General features: G+C 41.5%; 1 protein-coding gene across 4 annotated transcripts in view; it reads left to right on the top strand.

The window, feature by feature from the left end:
- hhat (hedgehog acyltransferase) overlaps positions 1–12,229 on the top strand; it is a 153,952-nt gene that overhangs the window by 74,988 nt on the left and 66,735 nt on the right. For all 4 annotated transcript variants that reach the window (XM_052011849.1, XM_052011848.1, XM_052011850.1 and 1 more), the window contains 2 exons: positions 6,915–7,116; positions 9,468–9,612. In XM_052011849.1, the coding sequence (XP_051867809.1) occupies positions 6,915–7,116; positions 9,468–9,612 (347 nt within the window). The remainder of the gene's footprint in view (positions 1–6,914; positions 7,117–9,467; positions 9,613–12,229) is intronic.

Below are 12,229 nucleotides of genomic sequence, written 5' to 3'. Positions count from 1 at the left end.
ATGACTTACTCCCACTCTGGTTTGGTGGATCCTGAGATAGTGAATGAAGCCAATGTGGAAATCACAATTTCTCCCACAGATGGGGCTTATGGGGGCTGATGGGATGGTCAAGTGATTGGTTTGTTGGGTGGTTTGCTCCTTCCATCACTTGCACATGATCTCTGTGCATTCCTGATGCATTGACTCAAAGTTCTCAATACTATCAGGAATGCTTCTTCTCCACTTGAAGTGGTTGTGAGTCAGAGGTTCCCAGGAGTAGTGGAGTTGCTGCATTTCTTCAAGGAGGCTAAAGCACATCCTTGAATCTTTTCCCTTTGTCCACGTGGTAATCTCTTCCCATGACAGAGCTCAGAATAGAGTGCCACTTTCAGGAATAGACATGCAAATCACACAGCCTGTCCAGTGCAGCCAACTGGGTATAACAAGGTCTCAATACTGGGTATTTTGGCCTGGGAGACAACATAGGCGTTTGTGGACTTGGCTTTGGGGTGAATTTAGTGGACTTTGCGGAGATGGCATAAGCAATCGGATAAGTAGATCTAAATCTAGCTGCAACTTTGCTGGAAATGTGCAACTAATTGGTAAGGTGCATTACTGATAGCAAAGTTATTTTCTTTTTACAAAGTATCTTATGGCTCAATCTATTAGTCTTGGAACAGAATTTGCTTCAATTTTTTTAGCTGTTTATCCTTTGTGTCAGGTTTGCATTTATGCAAAAAGATTCAGGTGCATTACCATTTTTAGAAACTAGGACAAAAGGAAATCAAACAACGGTATTTTAAAAGAAATTGCAATGCCATGCTTGACTGTTTGAAATCTCAAACCATGAAAATGGGAAACACTGGTGCCAGTAAGTTGATTATTAGTGTGAATGAAACCATTATCGTGGGCTTTACTTGGTTTTACTTCAGGAATTAATGTCAACCTTGAGTATTATTGAAATTTCAAGAGTAAATGTTTTCCTGCAGTGCAAATTGATACAGCCACTGACTGAATCTTATCTAATTCAGTGGTTTTTAAGTGCAATTGAACAAAAGTGAGGAATGGATATATCCTCCTGAAATCTCAGCGATAGCATTAATGGATCACCTAAACTGCTGTCTGCCAGTCCTTTACCATGAAGTTGCAGCCACAATAGGCACTACTCAGGAAATATTAGTGATTCTTCTGAACTCCAGGGAAGGTCATATGACCTCCCCTCTTGCACTTCTATCAGTCCGCAGGTGATAGACTTTTCTCAGATATGCCCCATTCTTTGGAGTTGGGTCTCATATCCAACCTCCCATCTCAAAAAATCAACTCAAAAGCATCACTGAGATTTACATATCCATTATCTCAGAGAAAACAGGAACTTCAAAATATTAAGACTAGTGTTTGTTTTCATAATTTTTTTTTAATATAGGAGGAAAGCCTTTGGTTACAGAATGACTTTGATTGGTATTGGTTTATTATTGTCACTTATACCAAGGTACAATGAAAAACTTGTCTTGCATACCAATCATACAGGTCAATTCATTACACAGTGCAGGTACATTGAGTTAGTACAGAGTACATTGAGGTAGTACAGGTAAAAACAATAACAGTACAGAGTAAAGTGTCACAGCTACAGAAAGTGCAGTGCAATAAGGTGCAAGGTCACAACAAGGTAGATCGTGAGGTCAGAGTCCCACCTCATCGTATAAGGGAACCGTTCAATAGTCTTATCACAGTGGGGTAGAAGCCGTCCTTAAGTCTGGTGGTATGTGCCCTCAGGCTCCTGTATCCTCTACTTGATGGAAGAGAGAAGATAGAATGACCCGGGTGGGTTGGGTCTTTGATAATGCTGGCTGCTTCACCAAGGCAGCGAGAGGTAAAGACAGAGTCCAAGGAGGGGAGGTTCGTGTCCATGACACGCTGGGCTGTGTCCACAACACTCTGCAGTTTCTTGTGGTCCTGGGCAGAGCAGATGCCATACCAAGCTGTGATGCATCCAGATATGATGCTTTCTGTGGTGCATCGATAAAAGTTGGTGAGAGTCAAAGGGGACAAACTGAATTTCTTTAGCCTCCTGAGGAAGTAGAGGCGCTGGTGAGCTTTCTTGGCCATAGCATCTCTGTGATTTGACCAGGGCAGGCGGCTGGTGATGTTCACTTCCAGGAACTTGAAGCTCTCAACCCTCTTGACCTCAGTACCATTGATGTAGACAGGTGCATGTACACCGTCCCCTTTCCTGAAGTCAATGACCAGCTCTTTTGTTGACATTGAGGGAAAGGTTGCTGTCATGACACCATTCCACTAAGATCTATCTCCTTCCTGTACTCCGACTCATCGCTGTTTGAGATACGGCCTACGACGGTGCAAACCTGTAGATGGAGTTAGAGCAGAATCTGGCCATACAGTCATGAGTGTATAGGGAGTAGAGAAGAGGGCTGAGGATGCAGCCTTGTGGGGCACCAGTGTTGAGAATAATCGTGCCAGAGGTATTGCTGCCTATCCTCATTGATTGCGGTCTGTTGGCTAGAAAGTCAAGGATCCAGTTACAGAGGGAGGTGTTCAGTCCTAGGTCTTGGAGTTTAGTGACAAGTGTGCTTGGGATTATAGTATTGAAGGCAGAGCTGTAGTCAATAAACAATAGTCAAATGTAGGTGCCTTTACTGTCCAGATGTTCCAGAGCTGAGTGTAGGGCCAGGGAGATGGCGTCCACTGTAAACCTGTTTTGGCGATAGGCGAATTGCAGTGGGTCGAGATTGTCTGGGAGGCTGGAGATGATGTGTACCATGACCAGCCTCTCAAAGCACTTCATGATGGTGGATGTCAGAGCCACTGATCAGTAGTCATTGAGGCATGTTGGCAGGTAAGTTGGGCAGAGCCATGGTAGAGGGAATTTAATCCTGATCAGTGTGAGATGATGCATCTTGGGAAATCTAGTAGGGGTCGAACATACACCTTGTATGGTCAGGCCCTAGGTGGTATTAAGGAACAGAAGGACCTTGATGAACAAATCCACTGATCTCTAAAGGTGGCGGCACAGGTAGATAAGATAGTAAAGATGGCACGAGAGATATTAGCCTTCATTAGCTGGGACATAAAATACAAGAGCATGGAGGTAGGCTGCAGCTGGAGTATTGTGTCAGTTCTAGTTGCCTCACTATGGGAAGAATGTGAAAATCAAAAACAAACTGCAGATGCTGAAAATCTTAAAAAAAACACAAAATGCTAGAAATGTGAGTTCTGACAAAAGGTTTTTGACCTGAAGTGTTAATTGTTTCTCTTTCCGCAGATGCAGCCTGACCTGCTGAGTATAGGAAGAGAGTGATTGCACTAGAGAGATTTATCAGGATGTTGCCTGGAATGTTTTACTTCTGAGGAGAGACTGGGTTTGTTTTCCTGGATTGGAGGAGTCTGATAGCAACCTAACAGACATGTATAAAATTAAGAGGGGTGTAGAGTAGATGTGAGGACACCTCGGAGCAGAAGTGCCTGAGACCAGAGGGCATAGGTTTAAGGTAAGGGGTAAAAAGTTTAGAGATCCGAGGAAGTTTTCCACCCAGAAGGTGATTGCGGTCTGGAAAGCATTGCCAGAGAAGGTGGCGGAGGCAGGTACTCTCAGAACATTCCATAATTATTTGGCAAGCGCTTGAATTACCAAGGTAAAGAAGGTTGCAGAACAAGGGCCAGTAAATAGGATTAGTACAGATACGTACTTGATGATTGGTAAGGATATGGTGGGCTGAAGGGCCTGTTTCTGTGCTGTATGACTATTATTGACTGGAATTTTGGGCAAACAATAGAAGTGTCACACTGCAAAGTTCACTGTTTGTCCCCCATGTCCTATGCTAAGCCAGAGAAGCAGGGAATTGCTGGGGTCACACACAACTAAAGACATCCCTCTCCCACCCTCCTACCTTCCCCTCTCACCTGGACTCGCCTATCACCTGCCTGCATATACTCCTTCCCCTCCCCTGACCTTATTCAGGCTTCTGCCCTCTTCCTTTCCAATTCTGATGAAGGGTCTCGACCTGAAACATTGACTGTTTGTTTCTCTCCATAGATGCTCCCTGACCTGCTGAGCTCGTCCAGTACTTTTTGTGTGTGGTGGACCTCCTATGACTCTTGCTTTTCAAAAATTTACTTTAATACAATAAATGCAGTTAGGACTTGTCATTATCTACATTCATTGTAGCAACAATTCAGTACTTTCCCTTGCAATGTGTCAACACGTGAGTGAAGTGTTAGAGAGATTATTACACAGGACCCAATCCCTCCATGTCTAGTTGCAGCAGGACCTTAGACTGCGGTCTTTCCCACGGAGCCTTTGCAGTGGCTGCACCAAGCTTCGGTGCAACCCTCAGCACGTGCTCCTCACTTTGGAATGTTCCAGTTGGCAGCATTTACTTGTAGACATCTCCTTATACTGGAAGACCAACAATTTTCAGGCAGATCAAAGTGGGATTTTCAATGAGTTGATCTTCCATCAGAAATTGATGTTTGTCTCAGTATGTGCCCCTAGGAACAGCCATAGTGTACAAAGTTCTGTGTTACACAAATGCTCGGGACAAGCCTTAACAAAGAGCGCTGCATCTCTCTTCAGACCTTCTTCGTAAACACACAGTCCACAAAGAGATCGACAACCATCTCATCTGCACTGCAGCCGCCTCAGGAGCAGCGTGTGGTGGGACTGAGCAGTGCATGAAGGATATGTTGAGGATGGCCCCTCTCACCACCAGCCAAGCGAGGTCTTGGAGCTTGTTTGTCAGTTCTGGTGATGTGATGGTCTGCTCAAGTAACCATCCCGGTGGATCCATTGTCTCCTCCTTTATGGACATTTATGCTGACCACTCCTGATGGACTTGTAGTCAAAGGTGTTTTTCTGCAGGTGAAGCAAGGTCCAACAGAATGAAACATTGCACAGTAATGAGGCCAGACCCAGTCTTTGCAACAACAGGGACAGGCAGAACTGCAGCACACAGTAATACTTGGTGTTTGTGCACTTGGGTTATGATTCAGCCACACAAAAATGGCTATCAGAATGAGGGCTACATTGTGGACATTTTTCCTGCCTTTCTCTGGACATATGTACTTCACGTCTCTTTGGATGAGATCCATTTTGGATCTCCAGATGAAATGGAAGTTGGTTCGTGTGACTGCTATGGTGCAAGAGCAGGGTATGGGCCACACCTACACCATGTACAGCAGCACCGAGGGTACCTCCCACCTGATGCCCAGGTTCTTGCCTGCCATTGAGAGGGAGCGCCACTCCTATATCCCTAACTTCTGTTTCAACCTGGCTATCTACTCCAGCCAATTCTTGCCGCGTGCCCCGGCTCTTCTGAACCGTTTCGGGTGAAGACCCTGCAGCAGAACTGGGGGGGAAGAGGAAGGACTGCTATATAGGTAATCAGGCCTGATGGTGAAGGGAACAGACGATCATTTGGGCCAGTTGCAATTAACTCTTGCCCCCAAGGCTAGTTCAAAGTAGTCACAGATGCTAATTATGCAGCAGACTGATGGTGGGTACAAGGAGAAGACGGCAGAGTCGTCTGTGCACAGGAAGGTTTTGACCTGAGTGCCACCACTGCTTGAAATCATCACTGCTCTTTGGCCTATGCCCTTCCTGATGGATTTGGCAAAAGGCTAGGTACGACACACAAACAAGAAGAGGAGACTTTGTTTCTCATGGCTCTGTTAGTTTAGTTGCATGGAGTAACCTTGGTGGAACAAAAAACAGAATGCTGGAAGAACTCAGAGGGTTAAACAGCATCTGTGGAGGCAAAAGGTGTATGTCGGTGTTTTCTGTCAAGACTCTGCATGAGGATTGAGAGGAAAGACTGCCAGTATGTAGCAGTACAAGAGGGAGTTCTGATTTTTGTTCCAGTGCCATCTCTTTTGTCTTTATGATCTTGGTGGAGCTGGATTGTTGATTGAGTGGACACCCACAGACGTTATGGCCAGGAGATTCCAGCTGGTAGTGGCAGAAGGTGGTTGGAGGGTGGCCCAATTAGCAATTAGCAAGATACTCTGCTCATCCGGGCACCTTCTGTGTGGAAACAAAGATAAGTTCCAGCAGTTGCCACTGTAACTGTTGGTTGACAGGTTGGACAATCTGGCCTGTGATGTAATCTCTGCCAGTAGAAACTATTCAACCTCCTAAAATATAGCAACTGCAATTGTGGTGTAATTTTGCAAAACCAAGCTATCTGATTTTAAGGAAAGTTGGATACATACAGTATATATATAAAAAACAATTCCCCCCAATTATCTGTAATTTAAAAAAAATATTTATCTAGGTTAAGTGCATTGTGAGACATCTAAATATGTACAATGTTCAGTGTAGATGAAACTCTCAGTGTCGCACTTCAGTTGGCATTGCTCTGATTTTGTCCTCGTGAGAGAACGATATTGCTGAGCTGGCTCTTTAACCCTTGGGTTTCACTTAAATTAACCAACAATGACTCTCACCTGACTTGATGAGGCTGCAGTGGTGTGTGATTGGGCTGATTAAGCTTAGGGTATTTGAGAATTGTACCTTGCTGGGTCATTCCTTGTCTTTCTGGCCCACTAGCAAACATTTTTTTTTAATTATTTGCCAGAAAAGGGTGAAACTTAACCAGGCATCATCTGGCCAAATTACTGTATGCTAATGGTTTCCAACTTTTAAGTATTGGTGAGATGCTGTGAAACGCAACCTCTGGCAACCCAGGTAGGTACAATTTAAAATTGCAGAGGATATGGTAGTATTAAGGATTTAGCACAAGAGCCTTATTGTCTTCCAGCAGAGCAGGCAGGATTAATATTGGGATTATATTTTGGGTATCAGCATAACCTTATTTATCCTGTTCCTTTCAGTATGACTCCTCAACAATTTACCTATGAAGTGCTTTACTTTTAATGTCTTGTGGTTGTATTAATTACAAATGGATTTCTTGTTACCGTAGGTACATATACGTTCCTTTGGGAGGCTCTCGGCATGGCTTACTAAGAATGATGTTCTCCTCTGCCATGGCCTTCAGCTTTGTGTGCTACTGGCATGGTGGCCATAGCTTCATGTTAAACTGGGCAGCCATGAACTGGGTTGGAGTAATGCTAGAAAATGTACTGAAAATGATCTGTGCTGTTTCACCTACTCAAGAGATCATTGTAAGTGCCAAATCTATGTATTCATTAAAGTAACTGTGGCAGGACTTCAAGTTGCTCTTTTTTCTAAATGTTTGTAATTTGCAATTTAAATTTCAAGAAATTTTTTTTATTAGTTTTGCGCTGATGTGGAAATGTAAAACCACTTGGGGAAGGATAGCTAATTACTAAATATACCAGTATTTCAATTAATCAATCTTCCTCCACATTAATACAATATAAAACATTATTTTTGCCCAGGTAAATGCAAGTTAAATGCAAAGTGATGAATATTGTTCCTTGCTGTACAAACCTAGTGCTTATTAAGTGAAAATTGAAGATTTGCTTTGTAATCATCACCAGCAACAGCACTTGAAATTTTAATCTCAAATGTATGCATGCATTGAAAATCTAATTTAGCTGAGCTGCTAAATTAGTGTAATTAGGGAATAGGAATGAGGGGGAGGGTAGAAAAAATAGAGAATGATTTTGTTTAATGATACTTATCCTCTAGTGTCCATGTTTTGGATGCTGTAAGTGCCCCTCGAGTTCCAAAATAGTGTCTATAGTGCTTACATAGACATGGTCACATTGGTATGAATGTTGATGTGTGTGTGTGAATGTCCCTGAAATATGTCAAGTTGTCAGATCGTGATGATCAATTTGTAGTCCTGCTGTTCTTGAGCTGTAATCCAGTCAATGGGAACGCTTTACTTGACCAAACACTCAGTAGCATGAAAGACCCCCGCTAGTGCCATTTTAAGGGTGTCTTCAACTACTTATTGGTGACTAGGTTGAATTCCTAAATTGCTTCCAGTTGCAGAATGTTATGGCAGGTTTCTTGACTTTAAGCATCTGCACAAACCAGTTGCTCCCAATTTGGCTGCACGTTAATATGAGTTCAACTACTCAGCTACTTCCCTATGTGGGGAATAGTAGCTATAACACTGCATTAATACTTTGCACTTGCCTAAACCTCCCCTCCATTGACTTCGTCTAAACTTCCCTGCGCCTCTGGAAAGCAGCTAACATAATCAAGGACCTCTTCAGCCCAGTCATTTTCTTTTCTCCCCTCTCCCATCAGGCAGAGGATACAAACACACAAACCACCAGACTCGACGACAGTTTCTATCCCACTGTTTTAAGACCCTTCAATGGACCTCTTGCACAGTAAAAGATGAACTCTTGATCTCCCAATCTACCCCATTGTGACCCGTGCACTTTATTTGTTTACCTGCACTGCACTTTCCTTGTAACTACAACACTACGTTCTGCATTCTGTTTTCTTTTTACTACCTCAATGTATTCCCAAAATTATCCACCATCCTGCCCCTTTGGCCACAGGCTGCCATGGGGAGATCTTTAAATTTGCTGATCTACTTCCTACGTTCAGTGTGTGAATGAAGCAACACCTGCCTGTCTCACAAGCAACTGATGACTGTAAAATGCATGGTTCAGGGCTTAAGGCTCAGGAGAGGGGGCACAAACCTGAAATGCACAGATTAGCATAACGCTTTACAGCGCCAGTGACCCGGGTTCAAATCCGGCCACTGTCTGTAAGGAGTTTGTACGTTCTCCCCGTGTCTGCGTGGGTTTCCTCTGGGTTCTCTGGTTTCCTCCCACATTCTAAAGATGTATGGATTAGGAAGTTGTGGGCATGCTATGATGGCGCTGGAAGCGTAACGATACTTGCGGGCTGGCCCCAGAACACTATGCAAAAAAAGCTGTATTTCACTGTGTGTTTCAATGTATGTGTGACTAATAAAGAAATCTTATATTTGACAACTCCTCGCTAGGACCCAAATGCTGATTTTTTTTTAAAAAAACAAGAATGTCCAATTTTCTCTTTTACGTCTGCTGATTTGTCCTTAATACTAAATGCAACACCCATGAAAAATCCCTGGGGTCCAATTTCTAAGCAGCAGTGCATAACTTTGTGAATATTATGTATGACTCTATAAACGTGAAGGAAAAATATAAGCCCATGTTTGAACCATAAATGCCAGTTTTATAAATATTAGTATTCTCCTTGTGACAGTGTTCATGTTGAGCTGGAGGCCATGCTGGAATGTAATGGCAGGAGCATTTTTCTCTATTATAATAGATTTGCTGTGACATTGCTCATAGGACTTGGTGAGATTGCAATGTTAACCAGTGATACACAAGTAGTTGTAGTCTAAAAATAAAAAGGGCTGGACCTATATAATTATTAGGTGAACAAAATATGAATGAGTCAGCTTGAAAATGAAAGCAGTTGGCTATATGGAAGTAAATTATTGATTTGGAATATATTCTGGGTGAAACTGTGTGAGAAAATGACTATGGATGGCTGAACGCTGTTTTCTCTTATGGTATTTATGTTTGTTTGTCTTAAGGGAAGATTTTTATCAACCAGAATGCAGCGTCGAGCTCATGGAGCCTTGGGGAGTGTTGCTACAACTCTACTCATATTATCCAACTTAGTATTTCTTTGTGGGAATGAAGTGGGGAAGATCTATTGGAACAGGACATTTATACAAGGTAACCAAATTATAATCAAAACCAAAGAAATGGTAATTATTTGCTAAGATATTTTGTTTTCTTAAATTAAAGGGTGCTGTAATGGGAAAAAATAAATGATTGTCTTCCATGTGCATTGATACAATAGAATGCATCTATAAATGATTTGGAGTAAAGGGTATTATATGGTTTTTGATAATTATTGTTGGCTCTAAGCATGTTACTAAAGCAGAGAACATTGATAGGCTTTCAGAGATCTGGTTAAATTACATCAAGGAGTTAATGAAAGATGGATTTTTAAATCATTATTACAATGTAACACTGAAAACAAATATAGTTATAAAACAGATACGAAAAAGGTGGGGAGAAAAGTTGGTGGAATTATTGATTTGAATATTTTCAGCTATTGAGTATTATAAGCAGGTATATAATTTCAATTACTCGATTGCTGTTTGCTCACTGTTTCCATTTTTTGTTTTGCTGCTTGTGTATAGGAACAAATATGAAAACACTTGTATTGAGGATTTGTTGAACTGAGGTTGTTTAATAGCTATCTGTTGCTCATTGGATGTTTTATACAATTTACTGTGTGTCAAAAGTGCTGCTCAGTGTAAAATGTATTTTAGATTCCAAACCATTAGGAGGAGGAGTTGTTCATTCTGCCATTCAAGTAGGTAATAACTCTTTTCACCTTCATCCATCATGCATAACCCCATATTCTTGTATATTTTTACTAGGTAAGAGTGCCAAGTCTCAGGCTTGAGAGTTCCAACTTTTGGGTAGAGAGAGTCAAATAGTATTCATTGATCTTTAAGCAATGTGAAAAAAGGAGATATGATGATCACAGCAGTTAGGAAATACTCTTTAGAGAATGTGAACAGCATGTGATTACAGCTGAGGAGTAAAGAGATTTCACTTTACTGCTACAATTGCATTTTCCAGATCATTGATTGCTTAAGTACATAATGTTTTACTGAATTTTAATTCATTACCAATGCAAAGTGGGTATAACTAATAGTAAAATAAAGTGTGCATTATGAGCAAGTGGTTCTGAATTGTTTTGGTTAACAATCAAATTTTTGTGTTTTTTTTTTCAAAAACTTCTTAATTGCTGTGGTTTTGCTCCTACTAGTGGCTATTAATCATGGACACTGTCACCAAAACATTAAATCACAAATGCTGCCAGAAGTGGTGTATCATCCAACTGATGGTAATGTCACAGGCCCAATGAAGTTCCTGGAGTTAGTCTAGTATTAAATGCGATCCTCCCAACAGTGATCAAATGATTGTGGCAATTTAAGCAAATCAGTTAAGCATGTCAGACATTATCACTCAAATGTTTTGCTTTTGAAGTAAGTGGAAGTTATTTCTGAATGTGATTGTATGTAAAGCAGGGCATAGCACCTCCTGGATTTTCAGAGGAATGGAATTGCGACCAGCCTAATAGTCTTTCCACCCTTTGGCACTGGGGCTGTCCTCATTGACTCTGTCATTCATGTCCCTCTGATCTATCATTTGTTTCAACATCTTGACTTTATTGATATATTCTAATTCTGAAGTCATTGAGTTAACTGAAGTGATAATGCTAGATTAGGTTAGATACATAAATCTTCTGGAAAATTTATTGCCATAAGTATTGGAAAGAAGGAATTTGTTTTCAAACTGCATGTTTCATTACCTCGGAGTCCCATGGCACTTAAGCTAAAAATTGCTTGTGCATGGTCACTTTTCTAAAATTTGCAAGATATTCCACCAGATAGGAAGCATTGAAATATAAGCAGGATAGTAAAGCACAACTGTAAGATTGTAAGGCTTAAATTATATATATGTAAAATGTTGCCTCTTAACTGCTGTTCGTGTGAAATTTCTGATGAAAGTTATTAGATATTTAGTTTGATCTCTTGCAAGATATGATGGCATCATTAAATTGCTGACACAGTGCCTAAAATGTTACTCAACTATTTGGGCAAGCTCTAAGTGGTAGACTCTTTATGAATTGAGCTCCAACCTAGAAATTATGATGCACATGGCCACTAGAAATTTAAACAGCTCCACACTGTTCCAACTACTATGCAAAAACAGAAAATCTCCCCTGCTGCAAATCCCACTAAATGTCATCTACTTCATCTGCAATCCTAAACTCTCCTGATTAACTCCTATTATTCTTCTTTTGAGTACGAGAATGATTAATAGGATTGGTGATGTGCACATACAAAACCAATGTGCACATATCCTTACTATAAGGCATAGGAGCAGAATTAGGCCATTGGGTCTGCCCTGTCATTCAGTCATGGCTGATTTATTTTTCCCTTCGATCCCATTCTCCTTCCTTCTCCCTGTAACCTTTGATGCCCTTATCAACCTCCGTTTTAAATATACCCAGTGACTTGGCCTCCACCGCAGTCTGTGGCAATGAATTCGACTGATTTGCCACCCTCTGGCTAAAGAAATTCCTCCTCATCTCTGTTCTAAAGGGACATTCTTGTATCCTGAGGCTGTGCCCTCTGGTCCTAGACTCTCCCACTACTGGAAACATCCTCTCCACGTCCACTCTATCCAGGCCTTTCAATATTCAGTAGGTTTCAATGAGATCCCCCCTCATCCTTCTAAACTCCAGTGAGTATAGGCCCAGAGCCAT

This window comes from Pristis pectinata, chromosome 3, assembly GCF_009764475.1.
Source record: "Pristis pectinata isolate sPriPec2 chromosome 3, sPriPec2.1.pri, whole genome shotgun sequence".
Classification (NCBI taxonomy): domain Eukaryota; kingdom Metazoa; phylum Chordata; class Chondrichthyes; order Rhinopristiformes; family Pristidae; genus Pristis; species Pristis pectinata.
The sequence above is the reverse complement of the archived record's forward strand: the minus strand, read 5'-3'. Positions and strand labels throughout refer to the sequence as shown.